Source organism: Dermochelys coriacea, chromosome 1, assembly GCF_009764565.3.
Source record: "Dermochelys coriacea isolate rDerCor1 chromosome 1, rDerCor1.pri.v4, whole genome shotgun sequence".
Taxonomy (NCBI): Eukaryota; Metazoa; Chordata; order Testudines; family Dermochelyidae; genus Dermochelys; species Dermochelys coriacea.
In genome coordinates this window covers 345295461-345317398 of record NC_050068.2, presented here as the reverse complement: position 1 = coordinate 345317398, position 21938 = coordinate 345295461, and the positions used below count along the sequence as shown (strand labels likewise).

At 49.3% G+C, this 21938-nt stretch overlaps 1 protein-coding gene across 1 annotated transcript in view; it reads left to right on the top strand.

Annotated features, from left to right (window-relative positions):
- Window positions 1-21938, top strand: part of PLXNA4 (plexin A4) — a 600205-nt gene that overhangs the window by 546844 nt on the left and 31423 nt on the right. The window contains exons 24-28 of the mRNA XM_038372558.2: window positions 261-420; window positions 7788-7891; window positions 11778-11877; window positions 14555-14745; window positions 19663-19832. Coding sequence (XP_038228486.1) covers window positions 261-420; window positions 7788-7891; window positions 11778-11877; window positions 14555-14745; window positions 19663-19832 — 725 coding nt within the window. The remainder of the gene's footprint in view (window positions 1-260; window positions 421-7787; window positions 7892-11777; window positions 11878-14554; window positions 14746-19662; window positions 19833-21938) is intronic.

Genomic DNA, 21938 nt, shown 5'->3' with positions numbered 1-21938 from the left:
ACCATGTTTGGAACCAGATCCCTGGGTCTCCTGTGAGGGAGGAGAATGACCAAGTCCTCGTTAATGAGCCATGCAGGTGCTGAGCATGATTCTTGTACCATTCCTGGCTAGAGTCACCTGAAGATTTGCCCTGGAGCCATCCATGCTGTAGGACCCAGTGGCTAGCACTGAGCTGTCCAGTAAGGAGTAGCGATGAGTGGGTCCCATGTCTTCGCCAAGGGTCTGGCTCTTCTCACTGCCCCTCTGTCTCCTTCCCTCAGGTCCTGAGCTGTGTGAACCCCGACAACGTGAACAGCCCAGAGATCCCTGTGAAGATCCTCAACTGCGACACCATCACGCAGGTCAAGGAGAAGATTCTTGACGCCATCTTCAAGAATGTGCCATGCTCCCACAGGCCCAAAGCTGCTGACATGGACCTGGGTATGTGAGCACATGGCCCATCATGGAGCGGGGAGGGGAGCAGGGAAGGTTGTAATTCAAACCCGGCTGGGACCTTATGTTCAGTTCTGAGCACCACCTCACCAGACAGAAGGGGACTCACTGGGGTGTATTCAGAGCAAAGAGGCAGAAATGAGACGAGGGCTGGAGGGATCAATAACTGGAGACACTAGACCCTCCCTGCCCTCAAGACCATACACCTCTGCTCCTCCTCCTCAAGGACAGCCACAAAGGGAAGAGCATCCTGTTCCTGCTCCAGCACAGCTGGCCAAGGACTGGAAAGGGTCGCTGCAGCCCTGAGAACCCTAGAGCCCAGTTGCCCCATGCTGCTGGAAAACCCCCAGGAGTGATGGTGATCTCAGTTAGGTTCCTCTTGCTGAGATTTCTTGCTAGTCCTTCTGTCAGGGTGGAGGGTGCAGATGGGGTTTACACCCTCGCTGAGACAGCCAGTTGGCCCAGGTAGTATTGATTTCCAGCCCCGAGCCCCACTGGCCACAGGGATGGGTGATGTGACTCCCTGTGGTCCCCAACCCATCCCACCCCTTGCTGGCTGCCTATCCTGCCTAGATCCCACAGTAGAGAGCAGCAGGGACAAGGGATAGTGCCAGGAAAGTAGCTGAGTCTCCTTCCTGCCTAGGAGCGGCAGATACGCACCCAGGGCTCCAGAGTGGTGTTCGGCTCCTCTCTACATTACATTACTGCTTCAGAGTGTTATAAACCAAAGGACTTCACAGAGCTCATGCACTTTTCACCATGACACGTCGTTTGCTCTGCAGCACTTCACTCGGTTTGAACAATGGAGCGAGACATGTCCGTTTCAGTTACGTGTCTAGTTGGGTTCATATTCCTGTTCTCATGCACCGGCTCTAAGCTACAGTGTTTGGGATTGCACAAACCAGAAACCTCTCCTAGCCTAGATCTGAAGTGAAAGCTGAGAGATCTGCAATCAGGTATAACAGCAGGTCCCCGATAGCTCCTCCTTGGTTCTAGCAGGAGGATAGAATGACAGGACACAGCACTGTACTAAGTGCTGCTCAGGGCCACCCTTATGGTCCCTGGTAGCGTACTTGGAATTGCATCCTGGGAGCAGACTAGCCAGAATTTGCCCTCTGTGACCTTAAACGAAAGAAACTTGAGTGGAAAATTATGGAGTCTATAAAATCCTGCAAAAGCAGACGCGAAACCAAGAGGAAAAGGAATGGACTGATGCCAAGAAACCATTTAGGACGATAATGAAGGCAGAAATGAGAGGTCAGGGATTGAAGTTAAGTTGGGAGGAGGAGAGAGGGGGGAGAGGGATGCCTGTCAGCAATTGCAGCAGGATTCTTGCTCACAAAGGGTGGTTAAAATAATGGAACAAGCTGCCAAAAGCAGGAGCAATAAAAAACAAATCATATAAATTAGCAAGAATGAACCCGATGTTTTTGGAGCAGATGAGTGTCAGCGAGGGACTGGGTGAGGGTGAGAGTGAGGCCAGCCAGGAACTGGAGACCAGGGGTGCGGCGGATTCAGGCCGGATATATTGACCCAGGCCTTGTGCCGGACTGGGGCCAGGGGACACATTAAGTTTGGGTCCAAGGGCGAGCACTGACAGAGGGTGCTGGGGTGTGCCGGGGCACTGTGGAATACGTAGTGGCATTGGTAGGACAGGGAACCAGGAGTCCCACAAGCACATTAGCCTTAATCAGCTAGGCCTGAACAAGACCCCCAGATCCCATGCCCTCTCCAAACTGAGGGCATGTTTAGACCCAACTCTGAACCTCCGAGCGTGGACCTATCTCTCAGCTGGGTCTGAACCAGAATCCCATATCAGAACAACCCCTCCCCCTTCCTAGAAGAGTTTGGATTAGGGCCCTAATGAGCTGTGTGATCTCTGCTCTGGTCCTTACACATGTGTTAGAGCTGCTGAGTGATTGGGGGCGGGGGGGATAGTGGGGTCCAGTGGGGATTAACAGGCGTTATACACACCTGCCTCCAGGAAGGACAGAACTTTTCATGCCAGTAAAGGGGCTGATTAATAAAGAGCTTATTGACATGAGACATCCGCACTGAAGATGGAAAAGACCTACGCATGCCTCGTCCAGGGCAAGCCTGTTTCCAGCATTGAGTAAAGCAACAGGCTTTCTTAGCTCACCTGCTAATGAGGATGGAGGAGTAACTCTCTTTGTGGGAATCTGGTGGGGAAGAGGGGTGTACGTCCAGAGGGAGCCACAGCCATTCCTCGCAGGGAGACAGAAGCTCCTTGGAACATGGGGTCCTTTGATGACAGTGAAAGGAACACAAGGTGGAAAAGAGGGGGGTCTGCTCTTTGGATGTTCATAGTCTAAGTCAGTGCTACTCAAAGTGGTGGTCTGCAGACCGGTGCCGGTCCGCGAGCCATCTGCTGCTGGCCTGTGTGCACATTGGGGAAAAAATTGCCGGTCCCCCACATCAGATAGCTTGAGAAGCACGGGTCTAAGTGACCATAAAACTCTGGGGATCAGTGCAGCCCTGCTGTGAGTACTTCGAACAGCAGGACTCACTGGGTGAACTTCTCTGGCTAGTGTTATGTAGGAGGTCAGACTAGCTCTCAATGGTCCCGTCTTGACCTTAATCTCCATGGGTCTCAGAAGAGAAAGAGAGTTTTGCATTTCCAGGGCTGCTTTTCAGGGCTCTCTGTCCAGGGTGAGGACCCTTTGCTTAGATGGAAGGAAGCATTTTAGTCCAAAAGCCAAATTACTGAAGGCTTCTTTTTACAGCGCCCATTTCAAAAATCCTAACCAACGCAATAGCTACATCTTTAAAAGAGCATTAAGGGGTGGGGGAGAATCCCAAAACAGACTCTCTCCAAACAGAGAAATTCCCTCCTTCCTGTGCTCTGGTTGCTTTTAACAGGGAGTATAGTGCTGGTGGAAAGTGATGGGTTGACAGCCCTGGGCAGTGGACAGGTACAGCATGGACAATAGCAGGGCAAATGCCCCTGCCTGTGTGCTGTGACCTGGAAGGATCAACTCTGGGGTGGGGAGTTCATTTAGTCTCTGTGACCCATTTGAATTAAACACTATTACAGGAGCGGGATGGCCCTGCACCAACATGTTGATGGACTAGATGGGGCCTAGTGGGGCTCTTCCCTTTCTCACATCTGCAGTGGGAGTTCTTGGCCCCTCTACCCACCAGCGGTGCCAACCACTCCCCACTGGCGGTGTTCTTTTTATCCACAGTGTGGATACCTGCCCACTAAGAACAGGGCTGAGGCTCCCAACTCATTTCACGCGGGCCACCAGTCAGCTAATGGTAATAGCTTTCAGTCACTGCCTATCTGGGTGTGTTGGACCCTGTAGCATAGGGAGGAAAGGCTCCTCATCTCATGTCTAATCCCCTGGGCTGGCCCATCGCATGTCCAATGATCACTGTTAGGTGTGAAAAGTGTCCTGCCTACTCCAGCACTTTGGTACCAAAGTAACAAGTGATTTTGGGTACCTTAATTTTTGGGGGTGCAGCTTGAAATCCTTTAAAGGGGCCCAGGTTTCAGAAAGTGCCTGGTGCGCACCCTTTGAAAATTAGTCTCCTTTAAGTCGCTAGCAGTAGGGGGCCCAAAAACTGAAGCATCCAAAGTCACTAATCACATCAGAATATCTTGGCCAGGCCTATTAGGGAGGGCACCCAGGGTTTGAAGTAGGTGAGATACTCCCAAAATGCCTAGGCGTTCGGGGCCTAATAGTATTGGCTAAGTGTGTTACAATCTGTACCTTCCTTTAAAGAGCAAGGGTGGTCTCCTGGCTAAAGCCAAGGCCTAGAAGTCAGGGGGTCTGCATTCTGCCATGAACTCTTGGTGTGTCCTTGGGCAAGCTCATCTTAGACACACCTGGGAGTGAGCTGACCAATGTTCACTGACTTTAAATGGGACTTAAGCACATAGTTGCCCTTTTGTGCCTTTGAAAATCTCGCCCTGAATCGCTCTCTGCCTCAGTTTCCTCCTTGGTAGAATGGGGCTGTTAATGCTCACCTGCCTCAGAGGGGCTGTGGGCAGGGTTAACTTATTCCACTCTGCAGCACCACTGGAGAACCTCACAGGGAAGGGGAAGTGGTTAATGGGATTAAACAGTAGGCGCTCCGAGATTCTGGGCTTCTTCTCCCTGGGAGTCCGCAAGCCCCACCCAGACATCAGATGCAACTCAAATAACCCTCTTGTCAAAGGCCTCTGGAATTTCCCTTTTCCCTTGAATTAAAAGAGGTTTTTAAAAAATAAGTCATTCCTGCATGCAATAAAAGGGTACACTGTCTGCTAAATGAAATATAGAGTTCACAGCAACTGTCTCTTGAGTTTGCATTTACCGCCACTCCTGATTGGAAGGCAAGATAAAGATAATGGGATTTTTACCTCCCTCCCGCTCTTCGGAAAGTAGAAGTGTAACAAATTGGATTGGAGTGTGTCTCTCCTTTGTGCCAGTGATGTGAGGAGTACGCTGATCTGATGGGAGAGGGGCCGGGGAGCAGCGGTGAGGAGAAAGCTACCAATCTTCACTTAGTGCTGTGAATATGAATGCAGGGGTCACTTTTATCTCCTTCCTGTCCTCCCCGCATCTACCACTTCCCTTTCAATGCTGGGAGTGACCAAGCCTGTTAGTGCTAGCAGAGAGGGAAAGGGTATTTAAGAAACAGTAGGGTAAACTGAGATGTTAATTACTAAAGAGGGTGTCTTTACTCAGACCAAACTCCCACTAACGTCAGTGGGCCATATTCTGGAGTCCCTTCTCAGCCCTCACCCAGATGCCAGCTGAAGTCCATGGCACTTGGCCAGACAAAAAAATTCAAGAAATCCTGAGTAAGAGCTTCAGGATTCAAACCTTCAGTGGATTTTCACCCATGGACATGAATGGCTCTTGTGTGGCTAGAACATTCCCCTGCAGAGTTCCCAACCTAAACACAGACCGTTGGGCTAACCTGGGAGAAAAAGAATGAAACAGATGAGAAACAAATGTAAAATCAATGGACCTGATTAAAGGGGCCTTAAAGTGGGTAGAAATGAGAATCCCTTCCGCACAGGGGACACCCTGACCAGTGTGGAGCTGGTGTCATGGTTCTACATTATCCCTGCTGTCAGTCCCCAGGAAATGCAGGGAATCTGAGACGGTGGCTGGGGCTGACTGGAGTGCTCTGCACTATGGCTATTCTCTGCCCCCCAGGGCCCGTCGGAAGCAGAGCATGAGTTAGATCAGCCCTGCACAGCCCTAGGATACTGGGAGGGCAAAGACAGACAAAAGCCACGTTTGCCCTCCGTTCCCAACCCAACCTCAAAACTGAGAATTGGGCCTGTCTGTCTACTGACCTAGCTATGTAGGAGTGTATACGGCACGGAACGATTGCAGTGCCATTGACCAGGGATCCAGCTTTTTTTTGGGTGGGGGGAAGGGATTAGACACAGGAGCTGGCAGTGCTGGCAAGGATAAGGGATCCAATGAGGAAAGCCCCAGGAGGCATTGACAAAGTGGCAGTGGAACTCTGTGGGGGACTCTGTAATAGAAAGAGCTCCTTCCGGATGCTCCTCCCTTCCCAATGCTCCAGTCCCTGCACCACCTGGGTCTTGAACAGCTGGGCTCTGGGATTCTTTGCAGATGTGGCTAGGAGCAAAAGGTCGTGCTTTGACAATACTGTGATACCGTGGGTTGATTTAAGGAGTTGGGATAAATCCTGGCCAATATGGGGTCATCCATGGTACCCATTACTGACCAGCCAACTGCTACATCCTTGAGAGATCTCGTTCTCAGAGACATCCAACAATAAACACTCAGCACCTGATCTTCTGCTAATTCAAATGAATGGTAAAAGCAAGGGTCAGTTTTATGAGTAAAGTTTAATTATGGGATGAGAAAATTGCTGAAACCAAAAGAAATTCGCAACAATTCTTGACTTTTTACATTAGAAGCAGTAAAGACAGTTGGCAGGTGATGTTTCCACATTCAGAGGTTCATTTTAATTAACTCAAGGACATGGTTATGGTTTATGATGACCAGGGTCATGGTTAAATTGTATTTGGCGGTGACTGTGATGATTGAACCATAGGTGGTTCTTTTTGCCTTTGGTTAAACCAAAGTTGTCTATGGCTAATCCATGGTTGGCTGTAGTTTCTCGCAATTAAACTACAGTTGATATCTTTGGTCACGTTTATGGTACTATTGGCTATTCCCACACATGGTTAGACCAAGGGCAAATAAGTCAAGTCTTCAATCTTAGGGAAACTGGGACTGTCCCATTCAGATGGAGGTATGTATCAACCCTAGTTTCAATGTAAGATTCTCCCAAAGACAGCCACCAGATGGGACTGCCCAGTAAGAAGAATATAGAGGCAGTTACCAGCATCACATAATCATTCAAGCATGTGGCATTTAGATACCATGCTGATAGGCATTAAATTAGATATCTACTGTAGCTGGTGAGAAAAAGGATCCCTATGCATTTGCATGTGGCCGGGTAGGGTTGTGTTGGAAGAGGCAGGGTGTTATGATGGGCAGGGCATGGGATTGAAAGGCAATAAGCTTGGGTTCTGTCTCCAGCTTTGCCCCTGGCTGGCTGTGTGCTGCTGTCTCCTCGTCTGTAAAAGAGTGGCAATGGGCCTCCCCCACCCCCCTACAGGAAGCGCTTGGAGATCTGTGGGTGAAAAGTGCCATACGAGCACCAAGTATTAGTATTGCTTGAGCCCAGCAGTCCTCTTGGTGCTGTGCAAACCACAAAGGACAGCACCATCTGCACCCAAGGAGCTGTCACTCTATGGCTCAGATCTTCAGCTGATGTCAATCAGCTATACCTTGCAACCCAAAAAGGCCATGACCCTATGACCAGACTCAGAGGCCCTTGGGGTCTATGGGCAACAGCTACATTGCATGATCCCAAAGGCTGAGCTCGTAGGAGCTGTTCTGAGCTCATCTCAGCCAGGAGTTAGACTTTGGGTGCATGTGTGCGTGTGATGAATGGTAGTGGGATATATGTGTTTTTATTCCAAGCAAGCAAACCCATTCAGATAATGTAAGAACTGACTCAGAACTTTGCCATGTAGCCTATGCTTTTCAGATACTTCTCTGAATCATCTCCCTGAATCTTTGAAGGTTCACCCGTCCCTGGTTTGCAGGGGTATACGTGGCATGGGCATGTATGTGGAGTGTGCCTTTTCCTGTGTGTGTGGGGAGAGGTGTTGTGTGCATCTCTGTGCACTGTGCATATCTTTGGGTCACCTGTTAGGTGTCTGTGGGCAGGTGTTGTCCTGCTTGATGGTTATGTGGTCTCCATATTACATGTGTCAGGTGTATGCTGGGCTGCCTCCTTCTTCCTTGGACTCTGCAGAGCAGAGTGAAATATGCCCTTTCTCCCTGCAGAGTGGCGGCAGGCACGTGGGGCCCGAATGATCCTGCAGGACGAAGACATCACCACCAAGATAGAGAACGACTGGAAGAGACTCAATACCTTGGCGCACTACCAGGTAATGAGACAGGAGCCCTCTGCCAGTGACACAGGCCTGGCCAAGTTACCTGCCTCTGCTGGGAGGGTTCAGTGCCAATTAAACAACTGGATTGGTGCTGCCAAGTACTGCCACTCTCTGCCCCATCTACCCCTTCTTCAAAGGCCACTGACAGAGCTCACCCCAGAGACCATCGCTGTTGCACCATCTGGTCTCCTAACACAGTCTCTTTGCACCTCCTAACACAGTCGCTTTGCACCTTCTCTCCTTCTCCACAGGAGTGTTACACTGCTGCTCTCATCATCTGAGCAGCTGCTCCCCTGCCAGCCCTGTCTGAGATCTGGGGCTGGAACAAGCAAAGAGCAATCCCAGGCAATGACGCTCTGTAAATAAGTTCTATCTCTCCCCCCTTTCCCCCCGCAAAGTGCCAGACTGTTTCACTACAACCCAAACAGGAGACACTTTGAGCTAGAAAATAGGATAAGATGTTTCAAGCTGAACTAAGTAGCAGCTGCCCTGAATGGCTTTTAGAAAATAAATAATATAAACGTTCAATAAAAATGGCTTCTGCTATTATATTATGTCAGATGAGAACATGATTTGACATATGACATCATATTCTGCACTATTACTGACCAGTGTTGAAAAAATGTAAAAATAATGCCACTAATATTAAAATAAACTACATTTTGAAACACAACTTTTTTTTTCTGAAATGAAATTTCAAAATTTTCCTGAACAATTTTGTTTTTGTTTCAAAAATACTTGTTTTTGTGGAAACTTTCATCAGAATCGATGCAATTTCACACCAAAAATCAGTTTAGATGAATCAGCATTTTCCAACAAAAAACCATTCAGACAAATATTTGATGGCCAGTACTAACATCGACCGCCCATGATTTTCCTTTTAGTGAGGATTTCCCCCTGCTTACTCTGCTCTGTGCGATAGGCAGGGAAGAGGGCAGATCAGTGTTAGGAAGGGGAATAAAAGAAGGGAAAACAACTCTGCTTTAAGGGACAAAGATTGACAGCTACTCAGATGCCAATCACTGGGAAGGAAGGGGCCCTGTATCTCTCCCCCAGGCCACTACTGCTGGCAGTCCAGTGATGCCTAATAAAAACCCTCCTTCAAACTATTTGGTGTGGGGTTAGAGGGTGAGATAAGCCGTCACCCTCTTAAAGGGGAGGCTTGACTGAAGGCCCCCCACTGGCAGTAGATGAGATGTCAGGCTGCGGCTGGTGATTAGCCCAGAGGAGGGGGCAGGGGAAGGCGAGCAGATTAGAAATAGATGGGGAGCGGAGATGAGCAGGACACAAGTTAATTCTCTCCTTCCGCAGAGGAGGGAGAATGACACATTTTCTCCTGGAGGGCAAGGCCACTGTGCTCCAGAGGATCTTTGACATTAGCAGCAGTAGAAGTTGGGGGCCTGTTGTCTGGAAGCAGGAGGATGAGAGGAGAGACAGCAGTGAGGGTGCTGACCGGATCCTGGTTCTAGTCCCAGCTCAGCCACTCTGTCCCCATAGGGGGAGTCATTTCCCTGAGTGGATAATGATACTAACCAGTGGGGACAGCTGTCCTTACCTACTGTTGGAAAGTGCTTTGAGATCTACAGCTGGTAAATACTATAGGCCAGATCCTCAGCTGGTGTAAATCACTGTAGCTCCACTGGAGTTTGTAGAGCCACACCAATGTACACTAGCTAAGGATCTGACACTGAGTACAGGGCTGGGAGCTCCTGAGTTCTAAGACTAGCACTGGGTCTCTGGGCATGTCACATGGGACCAGGTTGCCAAACATAGTTAGGTGCCTAAAGCTGTAGATAGATGCCAAGTGGGATCTTGAAATGCACCTAACTCCTGTTCCTACATTGCCAAATCAGAAGGGCCCACTGGGATCACTTAGTGCAACCCCCCATAGAACCCACGCCAGAGAGCTTCCCTTGTTTGAGTCAGAGCAGATCTTTTAGAACAAACATCCAGCCTTGATTTAAAAATTGCCTGTGATGGAGAATCCACCACAGCCCCATCTTGTTCCAATGGTTAATCACCCTCCCTGTTAAATATCCGATGTCAGTGAGAGTTTGGTACCGACGCGCTCTGGAAAATCCCACTAGGGGTCTAGCTGCATCTTTAGATGCCTAAATACATTTACAAACCTGGACCTTAACCTCTGAGTGCCCCATCTATAATATGTGGATAATAGCACAGAGACCTTTCTCAAGTGTTGAGAGAGCTAATTAATTAGTATCTGTAAAGTGCTTCGAAGATGAAAAGATTCTGTGTAAGAGCTAATTATTATTATTACAGAGACAAGAGCTAGTGGCTCTTTGCGGTTTTTTGGGGGGCGGGTCTTCTTTTTATAACTTCTTATTTATCCAAGATGCTCCTGATACAGCTTCGCTTCCCCATTGGCTCAGAATTGCTTATTGTTTTACTTGCTTTTGAAAGGAAGCCACACAAATGCCTAGCTAATGGATTGGCAGGTTTGTCTCATTTCAAGAGGCTCTCTCCCCCTTTGAAATGTTATGTGAGACTTCCTGCAGCACAACAGATATCCAGCTGCCATCTCCAGGGGCAGAACAATAGAGACACCATTTTCCCCCTCTGTTGCAGTAGTGGCAATGCCCTACTGGTGTGGCAAAGTCCTGTGCCGTATCAGGAGTCTGTGCGTGTCTACTCTGATTTCAGGAGGTCGTTTGTCACCTTGTATATGAAATACCCATTCCGATGGAGTGTTGTCTAGGGAGAAGAGTACTGACACATGTCATGCCCAACTAATTTGCTGTGACACCTTGGAAGAGTAACTTAATTTTAGTCTGTGAGGGGCACTACAAGGAACTGGGTCCCAGCTGTTCCCCTAGGTCTCAGAATTTGGCCTCCCTAATGAATTTACTGTCTCTGTTAACATCAGCTTCTCTTTGAATATTGAATTCTTTTTCCATGGAGATGGCCTGAATCAGAAGCTCAAATCCAACCTCCTGAAAACTTGGAAGGATTTGAGTTCCCAGATCCTAACCCATCACTGGTTCTGGTTTGGATACATCACTGGAGGGGGCCTGTTTTCCAGGCCCTACTTAGATGAGGCCGAAATCAAATTCCAGCCCAAAATGATGGAGAACTTGCAAGATCAGCTGGTCTCATTAAATTCCCACTAGTTGGGGCTGAAACTTTGTGAGAACAGCTGATGAGATTTTGGGACCATCAGATCTGAACCTCAGAACCTGATGTGTCTTGATCTTGAACCCCAAGCTCTAGCCGAACCCAATTTCAGATTCTTCAGACCATCTCTCATTATAAGAGTTTGTGTCATGGACTTTTTGAATGTAATGCTCCTGTTCTGTGGACTATTGAACAATTAGAAGAATTGGCACTTCCCTACTTTTAAAAGATACACCTATTGCAATCTCTTGTCCATTATAAAAACAATCATGTGGGTATGGATCTCACCCTGGGCACTTTACAGACATGTACGAAGACAAGGCTCTTCACCTAATTCCATGTCGTTGTCCTACAAACTCTTGCTCATGGGAGTAGCCCTTTAAGGGTCTGCTCCAAAGCCCACTGCAGTCAATGGAAGGACTCCCGTTGATTACAGTGGGCTCTAGGTCAGTCCCTGTATGAGCCAGATTCTGCCAAGTACCAAGTATCATACCAAGTAGGCCCATTGACTTGAACAGAGTGATTCCAGATTTGCACTGGGAGTCATGAGGGGGGAGAGCAGGGTTTGGCCCTACTCCCATGAGGAAGGGTTTGCAGGGGTGGGTTGTAAGTAACTAATAATGAGATCCTTCCAGTAGGGATAGTGATTGATCGCTCAGGTTTCACTGGCTGGGTTTCCTTTATGTTATCGGATGCACTTTTTGGCCAGCTCTAGGAGGCTTATTGGTAAGTTCTCTTTCCTCCGCAGGTGCCAGATGGATCCGTGGTAGCATTAGTCTCTAAGCAGGTTACTGCCTACAATGCTGTCAACAACTCCACTGTCTCAAGGACTTCTGCTAGCAAGTATGGTAAGGGCCTGTTTGCTGATGTACGTTAGGGGAGATATTGGTGGCCACAATGGGGGAGATGTTGAGCACCTGCAAAGGGAACAGCATGCCACAGCCAACTAGCATTTGTACAGCAAGTGAAGATGAAAAGCACCAGATAATCCAAGGGCTAAATTATTCTAATTAATGGTGTCTATGGAAGCTCACTCTTTTATCCAGGTGACTTTGGCCGGGGTGAGATTACACCTGGAACAGTAAAAGTTAGCACTTCTCAAGCTTGTTAGCTCTCTAAGCACTTTACTGAGCGGCCCAAATTCCATTATTACCATTTTATACGTGGGGAGACTGAGGCTAAGTGACATGGGAGGTAAAGTGGGTCCCACGGAAATTCTGCTACAAAACCCAGAATAGAACTTAGCTTTCCTGAGTCACCAAGACCAGCTCTTTTCTCCTTCCCAACCGGCCACTGATGCACCCACATGTGTAGCTGCCTCTTGGTTGGACTTCTGGCCCAAGAAGTGCAGCAGCAGGTGAGGGTTAAAGGGAAATGAGTTTCCAGAGTGCAACAGGAGAATGATACAAACCATCCACTGCCCTGGATCCAGCTGCCTCAGCCAATCTTTTTAAATATATGAAAGTAAGTCTGATCCTCGTCATCCTCTGTAGCTTGGGGGAAAGAACAGTTACTCAGCGTCCAGAGGAACTCGCTTCCCCTTACTCCAAGGACACTAGCAATGCACCAGGCCTTATTAATATTCATGTTCTTTGCAGCCTTGTTGCCATTCTGGAAGGACACTGTGACCTTTGCAAAGAAGGGGGTTTGGGTGGTTTCATTACTGTTATATTTCCTGAGTTCTGTGCTACTGGATTTTTAGGAGAGGGGCTGAGGAGGGAGTGGGGAAAAAAGGTGGTGGTCAGAAGTGATTGTTAATTGCAGTAAAGGGAGCAGCAGCCAGAGGGAACATGGGTATTCCATCCAGTAATTAATACAGGGCGGCCTGTAATGAATTAATGAAGCTGCTTCAGAACCTGCTGCTGAAAGGGGAACCATCTGGGTGTTAATTACAGTTGAAATACAGTTAACTTGTAGCACTGCTGGAGGGCCAGGGGGGTTGCCCAGGCTGTCACGCTGGACCTGTGGAAAGGGAAGTAGTAATGCTGGAGGTGGCTTTCAATGGGGCATCATGCCATCCACATGGGCAGGTTTGGGGTGCAATGAGCTGAGCAGCCCCCTTTGGAGGAGGGAATGACACAGTGGTGGGTAGTGAATGGGGTGGATTGAGGGAAGGAAGGAGCAAATGGCTGAGGGGAGAGGTCATTATCCATTGTGTGTACCAAGCCCAGCACACACCGAAAGACAAGCTCTTGGATTGTGAAGCTCTTTGGGCCTAGCCCAGATGGCTGTTCAGCACCTGCAGCTTCTGCTGGAGCCAATGGGAGTTGTGGGTTCTCAGGATCCTGCTCCGATTACACACGAAGGAACCCATTTCCAGTATTGGCTGCCTGCCCTGAATCACAGCAGCAACATGTGTACCCATCACCAGTGCTGGAACATCCCCTTTTCTAAATGTACTAGTGTCTCGTCCAGCCTGTCCGTCGTTGTGCCATGGGATGAGGCTCCCATCCTTTCCCCCGGGAGATCCTTTCCCAGGCTAACTGAACTCATTGTAGGAAAGGTTTCAGAGTAGTAGCCTTGTTAGTCTGTATTCGCAAAAAGCAAAAGCACTCTGTCCACCTATCTATTCAGGGGACACAATCATAGGGCCTAATCACATCAGCCACACTATCAGATGCTCGTTCACCTGAGCATCTACCAATGTGATATATGCCATCATGTGCCAGCAATGCCCCTCTGCCATGTACATTGGCCAAACTGGACAGTCTCTACGTAAAAGAATGAATGGACACAAATCAGACGTCAAGAATTATAACATTCAAAAACCAGTTGGAGAACACTTCAATCTCTCTTGTCACTCAATTACAGACCTAAGAGTGGCTTTTCTTCAACAAAAAAATTTCAAAAACAGACTCCAACGAGAGACTGCTGAATTGGAATTAATTTGCAAACTGGATACAATTAATTTAGGCTTGAATAGAGACTGGGAGTGGATGAGTCATTACACAAAGTAAAACTATTTCCCCATGTTATTTCCCCTCTCCCACCCCCCACTGTTCCTCAGACGTTCTTGTCAACAGCTGGAAATGGCCCACCTTGATTATCACTACAAAAGGTTTTCTTCCTCCCCCCCCCCTCCTGCTGGCAATAGCTCATCTTAAGCGATCATTCTCCTTACAGTGTGTATGATAACACCCATTGTTTCATGTTCTCTGTGTATATAAATCATCTCCCCACTGAATTTTCCACTGAATGCATCCGATGAAGTGAGCTGTAGCTCACGAAAGCTTATGCTCAAATAAATTTGTTAGTCGCTAAGGTGCCACAAGTCCTCCTTTTCTTATTGTAGGAAAGTTTTTCCATGTATCTGCTCAGTTGCCTAGGAACTTCTAGATGTGTGCGAATGTTGCAGGTACAGCTAAGGCAGCCGTTGTGGGGAATTTGGTAGTAGATTTCCATTTTTAAAGCAGACACGACTGCAGAGTATTTCCCTGGGAACTCACATTTACCCCCCTAATGTGGCCACCTCTTCTTGAAGGTGGAGAATTGACTCTTGAGTAAGGCTGTGGCTTTGTGTTCCAGAAAACATGATTCGTTACACAGGCAGCCCGGACAGCCTGCGCTCCCGCACACCCATGATCACACCTGACCTGGAGAGCGGAGTCAAGATGTGGCATCTAGTCAAGAATCATGAGCATGGAGACCAAAAAGAGGGCGACCGGGGCAGCAAGATGGTGTCTGAGATCTACCTGACCAGGCTGCTAGCCACCAAGGTATAATGCTGGAGAACAGCAGTGGGACTTCAGAGAAGAGGACTTCAAAGGGGTTGAAGGAGGAGATGGGACTCTTCATGGGCAAGAGAGGAAAGACTGTTCGAAGTGTAAGGGGAAGCATGAGAGAAGGTGTGAAGTTAAGGGAGGGTAAAGGGAGAAGCTTGGGAAGTACGTGGGAAGAGCGCAATAGAAAGTGAGAAGAGCTTGAATTTAGGAGCCAGTCAGTGGAGGATTCCAGAAGGCGGGGAGATAACATGTTCCGAGTGACGGGAGAGGAAGTTGGCTCTGGGAGCAATGGTTTGGGTCAGCTGGATTGAGGAGAGGTGAGAAGGGGGAGACCAGGAAGAAGCAGGTTACAATAGTCAAGGTGGGAGGCGATGAAGGCGCGGACAATGGGTTAGTGAAGAAAGGGTGGCTTCTGGTGAGATGAGTGAAGAGTTTAGTGAAAGACTGGGGCGGGAGAGGGAGCAGCCAAAGACAGCAGCGAGGCTGTGAGCCTGGACGAGGGAGGAAAGGTAGCATTACTAACAGTGGATTCCTGCATAGGGATCCCTGCGTGTGCAGAATTATGTGGGTAGGAGCAGATTGGTTTGAGGATATACCCTGAATTGTTTGTAGAGCCGACCACATGTGATTCAAGAGGTCAAGGGTAGCCTAGGGAGCACGTCCTGGACATGTTCAAAGGACAAAGCCAGCCTGGCAAAATGGGACTGTGAGTTATGCCACAAACCCATAGGGAACATTACTCACTTCCCCACCCCATCCCTCTGGTCCATGCAGACACCAGGCTGTCTCACCAGTGGTGCTTGCTCTGGAAGACATACCAGCCAATTTAATGCTTCATCATGCATCTTGGAGGGGCAGCTCAGCGGGAGGAGCTGAGACAAACACGTACACCTCTCCGCAGCTTAGGTTATGTCACTTACTCACAGAGAGCTGGGGGAGCCATTTTTCCTGATGCATGGACAAAGGAGTGAGTGAAGCACTCAGTGGAGCATGCTGGCTTGACAGGGGGAGCAGCAGGCATCTGCCTGAGCTGACGGGCTGCGGGGAGCATGTTGGTCCTCGGCAGCGATCAGTCACGCTATCGTCCACGCAGTCCTGCATGGCAGATGATTGCCTGACAGATCTATAACTTTTGTCCCATAAATACTAAACTTCTGCACAGCCCCACCTCAGTGTCATGCAATGCTGGCACTTAGTTATTGACCCAAATTGATTTTGCTGACATGTCAAATGCTGCTGGCAGGGACTGCAAGGGGATGCTACGTTTGCGGACGGAAACAGCCACTACAGGATGCTCGAAAACCAGTCAGGTTTTCAGGCCTTATCTTCAAGGTGCTCCGTAGCCTGGGCCCAGGGTATCTAAAGAGTTTAAAGCCCTGGAATGAAAACTGTAGTTGACAGCTCCACTCCTGTGGTCCAGCAGAACTCTCCACCACCGGGGTCAGGTTCATCTGTGCAGGAGACAGAGCTTTCTGGGGCTGGTCCCAGACTGCTCAGTGAACTTCCCCAAGAACTAAGGATCATCCCAAACCTCCCCACCTTCTGCTCCCCGTGCAGAGCGTGCTGCTTTGATCTGCCTCCTCTGACCCAAATACAGCGACCAGGTACAGGTATACAACAAACCCTAGCACTCCACTAGGCACACCATGGAGAGGAGGGGAGAACAAACCACGTGACCGATGTTCGTCACATTGTGCAATGCATGACCAGAAGGCCCTTGGATACTGCAGTAATGGGAGCGGACTAAGAACCTATAGACTAGAACATGGGAGTGACAGGCTGGCTCAGGGGATCAGCAGAGGGCCACACAGCCTTTTGCCACCTCATTGCTAGTGGAAATCTGGGCCCGGGTCAGCAGTGGCCAATAGTCATTAACGTCCGGTGGCTGTTCCAGGGCCTGGGCAAAGGGAGTTGGCTGCATTTAAGTCTTGTTACTAGTACAAGGATCTCCAGCAGAATCATAGACTCATAGAACCCCAGGGTTAGACGGGACTGCGTGAGACAGCTAGTCTGACCCCCTGTCAAATGCAGGATTGGTTGGGTCTAAGCCGTCCCAGACAGATGGCCATCCAGCCTCCTTTGAAAACCTCCAGTTGAAAGGAGCTTCTACAACCTCCCCGGCAGCTCTGTTCCATTTGCCTACCTGTTCTTACAGTGAGGAAGTGTTTCCTGAGAGTTAATCTAAATCTGCTTCTGCTGGAGTTTGAACCTGTTACCGCCTTGTTCCGGCCCTCTGTGGCAAGAGAGAACAATTTTTCACCATCTTTTTATGGCAGCCTTTCACAGGGAGTTGAAGACTGCGATCATGTCCCCCGTTGAATCTCTCCCTCTTTCAACTAGAATATACCCAGTTCCTCCATCCTTTGTGCGATGGCGCTGCATCCCATCCCTTTGATCATCTTTGTTGCTCGCCCTCTTGGATCCTTTCAGTTGCTCTACAAATCCTTTCTATATATTGGTGACCACAATAGGAGAACAGTGTCGCCAGCCTGAGGCGCTACACAGCTCCCAGCAGAGAAGTACTATCACCTCCTGTGACTTACATGCTATGCCTCTGTTAATGCAACCCAAGATTGCAATGTGCTTGTCTTGCAACAGCATTGCATTGTTGACTCATGTTGAGGTTGTGATCGACCACACCTCCCAGATCCTTCCCAGCAGTGCTGCTGCCAAGCCAGTTATCCCCCATTCGGTATTCTCCCCTTGTTGGCAGTCTCATTAGAGAGGCCAAGGATGGGGGTTTGATCTCCATCCATGGAAACGAAAATCTCTCCTTCCCCGAGTCAGGGCTGGGCAGTTTGCAGCACTGCTGGTTGATAGGCAGGTACCTAAAGCACGTCCATGCATTGTTAGCATTACACGGATGTGAATAACTAAAGAGCACTGCTGACCGGGGCACTTCCCCACTGACTGAGGGACTTTGTGCCCCTGCCCCTGATTAGAGAGGTGGCTGGACATGCTCTTCTCTGGCCCCAGGAGTCTGCCCACCAGCCTGGGGATAAAGGATATGATGAGGGCCAGTCTTAGCACAGCTCACACGAGGAACTGTCAGTGAGTGAGGCTCACCTGGCATGTCTGCCACATCCTGCAGCAGGAACCTCTGGGCAACCAGCACGCCCTCCCCGGGGCAAGCCCATCAGCAGTAGCAGTGGCAGAAGCTGCAGTGTAGACAGGGCTCAGGCGTTTATAACCATCGTGTTATCTAACCCGATTCAGAGCAGAGTTGGACAATACAGAGGCAAGCCAGCCTGAGGCCTTTTTACACTGTAGCGTCCACCATTGCTCCAACCCGTGGAGATTCAGTGGTGGCGACTTCGTCTGCACAGCCATAGTTGCGTACACACGGATGCACATACAGAGTCTGAGTCTGTCCGCTGAACAGGGGATTCCATCAACACATTTAAGTCCTGCTCTGGTGTTTCATCTGTGTGCTCAGTCCCCAGGTGGTACAGCCTTTGGTGTCTGACCCCCAGCAACTGAATAATAAATCCTAATCCGGTTATTCTTCTGTCGATGGGCACAGACTATGCAATTGCTCTGTCTGTCTTTGAATGTGCCCACTCCCCATAGCATCTAGGTGCCATAATGGGTCCCACAACATAAAAATAAAGGGGCACCCCCATGGGGCAAGATCCTCAGCTGATGTAAATCAACCATCCTTGGAGCAAGGCTGATTTACACCTGCTGGGGATCTGGCCGCCACTGAACATACTTGGTGTTCAGCTCAGATACTGGTGGACCACAAACAGAACTCCAGATTCTGCCTGTCCCATCTGCCCTCTCTTGTGAGCCAGGCAGGAAAGCCAGCACAACAAGAAACTGGAAAGGCTATTTTTCATCCAGCACTTAGTATAAGAGAAATTTCCTCTCCCCATCTTGCCCCTCTGAGAGACAGAGAAGAGGTGCTATTGCTGCTAGCACAGTCCTGGGGGAATACTTAGTTAAACTGAGAATGGTTTTAACCCTGCTAAGTCTCTTGACCTCTGAAAACTGGAATCTTTTGCCTAAAAGCCTTGGACCATTAGGTGTCCTGTTCTTGCTGATCAGGCAGTGATCACCTTGGTTTCTAAGCATGGCGATCTGGGATCTCTCCCCTATAGGAGCGTGAGGAAACCTCATCAAGCTCTATACTAGCATATATTGAAGTCAGTTTCCACTTATGCACTGCATGATGGATGCAGTTTCAGGGTCTACTCCCAGTGCACAGGATGCCAATATCCTATGGGAGCAGGATCAGTCACTTGTTGCTCAGTGCACAGGTCAGGCTGTCTTGCATGCAAAACGCCCACCTCTCCCATCCCCATCCCCACAACACACTGGAGCAGGTTGACCTCACTGGAGTATCACCAGTGTACACCTGCGGAAGATCTGACCCCAAACCTGAAATCTCCCAATCCTTTTGCGATATGCAGTGTTTCTGATGTTGCTCACAAATCCCACGGCATTCTGTGATCCGGTGGCCAACAGGGGACCCCATTTAACAACACAGGAGAGCAAACCCTTCCCTTTCTCCGCTGAGTGTTCCCCACCACTGCACCTCAGCCCTCACCCGGAAGGACAAGCTCTAAGAAGAGAGAGGTAGGCAGCTTACCTGGCCTGTTTAGTCCATGGCTACTTGCAGAGGCTGCTATCCGGGTTCAAGGCCGAGGGGGATCCCAGTCATGCATGTGCCTGACAACAGGGTTTAAAGCTCTAGCTTATTTCCCACTGCATAACTGTCAGATGGCACCAGCTCTCAGTCGCTACTTCCAGAGCTGAACCCGTGAACTGCAGGGAACAGTCTAGCAGCACACTTCTGAGCCACCCTGGCAATGCCTCCATCTCATGTATCTCACTGAAATTTCCCAGGGAGGACATCAGAGCCGCGGGTCAGTGTCTCACTCTCTTCTTCCTCCTCCCCTGATCCTACAGGGCACTTTGCAAAAGTTTGTCGACGACCTCTTTGAGACGATCTTCAGCACGGCACATCGTGGCAGCGCCCTGCCCCTGGCCATCAAGTACATGTTTGATTTCCTGGATGAGCAGGCGGACAAGCACAACATCCATGACCCCCACGTGCGGCACACCTGGAAGAGCAACTGGTAAGTGTGATCCCTCCAGCTCCGGGTCCCAGGCGGTGGGGAAAGGGTTTGGGGTTCTGATGTTCAGGGAGGATGAGCTTGTGGGCAAGGCACTGCCCTGGGCTGCAGGGCACCTGGGTTCATCTCCCAGCTCTGGTGTCATCTGGGGGAAATCACTTTTGGTGTATCTCTACTGCTCTCAGGGGGTGTGATTGCAGACCCAGGAGACGTACCTGAGCTGGATTTAATTGAGGTTTGGTGCGGGCTGTATAGCCACCCAGGACCCTAAGTAATTACTCACGCAGCTAGCTCGTATTGCTGCAGCTTCATTGCCCTGGTACCTGCCTGAGCTCGATGAAAGCTAGCACAGGTGTCTGCTCAAGCTGAGATCACACCCTGTGATGACAGGATAGACATACCCTGAGTCTCTGTGCCTCTGTTTCTCCTTCTGTGAAAGGGATCACAGTAATTCACAGGGGTGCTGTGGGGATCGCGCCATTAAGGGTCTCGAGATGCACAAATGGTGATGGGGCCACATGAGCACCGAGTGAGGACAGAGTTAAGTAGAACCTGACTCTGCTCCAACCGCTAGGCAAAGCTCCCTCCCCACTCTTGTTGCATGTATTGGAATAGAGACAGGGGACTGAGATCTCGAGAGAGAAGGATCCCTGCTGCTTTTATCCTCTGTAGTCTCCCTTTTGGAAAGAGTCCCCTGGGGACTCTTTCTCTCCCTCCTTCTGTGTAAATACGAGGGACTATAAAAGGCACAGCAGAGGAGAACCACAGGACTCCCAGCTGATGAGTTTTCTCCTTTTACCAGCCATGCTGACTGGCAGGTCGGCACAGTGCCCTGAAATAAAAAAAGAAACCCCATGCATCAAAGAGGCTTTCAGCTAATGAAACATTAGCATATTATTAACATTATCTGTGGCGCTAATCTAAGGCTGATTGCAGCCACTCAGACTAAATGAGCAGGAGGTTTATTTAATGGGGGAAGGGTGGAGGAAGAAATGATCTCTTCTCAATCAAATTAAATTAACTCCAAGTCACTTCACAGGTCTCATCATTCCCAGCCAGCACTCCCCATTACCTGTGGCTGGCTGGAGCTTAGCATCAGAAAAATTAGAGATGCAAAAGACCTTTTCCAGGCCATCTTCCCCAGCTCCTTCTCCCCCTGCATGCTGTTATTGCCAGGAGCTAGCACAGGCCCCTACTCTCCCAGTGCTTCCTCAGTTCTAGTTTCAAATATCTCCAGCAACTGGGCTTCAGGCGCTTCCCTCGGGAAGCTTTTTTCTGATGTTCAACCCACAAGTTTCTTTGCTCCAGAGGAGTCCGTGAGGAAGATCGGGTGGTGAAGTAGCCAAGAAGGATGTATTAACACTGCCTGCTTGTATCTGCAGGGTGTAGATGCCCATGATAGAGGTGAATTGTTTAGGATGGTATTATGGAAACAGGACAACTAGAAGCAATGGGATAAAATTAAGGAAAGGAAAATGTAAGTTGGCTGTTAGGATAAACCCACTGTGGTGATGATCTGTTAGTGTGAAATAATCTCCCTCCAGGAAGTGCTAGAAGCCCCAGTCCTGGAGACTTTTCAAATTAGACTTGCTAAAACTCTGGAGATGGAGATCCAGTGGGTGGGCTCTGATAGCAGGAATTCATCTGCTAGTTATAAATGCAGAGCTGTGTAGTGCCCAGCCTGCAGGAACTGGGGGCTGGCTGGGGGTCCAGCAGTGCAGGATGGCACAGGGTGGTTACATGCCATTACGGTATCAACTGGTGCACGGAGTTATAGTTGTGAAGCTAAATCCCAGCTCCTCAGTTTATAGTATTATATGTCCATGTCCACCCCAGATATTGCTGAGACCGAAAAGCTAGATTCTGCTTCCCACCTACTAGCATTAATAATACTAAGGCTTTGCAGGTATATGACCTCTTCTAGCCACATAGGGTGGAGTGATTAGTGGTCAGGTCTCATCCCAACACCCTTGCGAGGCAGATAAGTATTATCCCCATTTTACAGACCTTAATAGGAACCATAGAGAGGGTAAGGGGCCAATTGGGCCAGCCCAACTAGTTCCATTGATTTCAATGGGGCTCCTTGCAGAGTAAGATGCTACTCTAGGT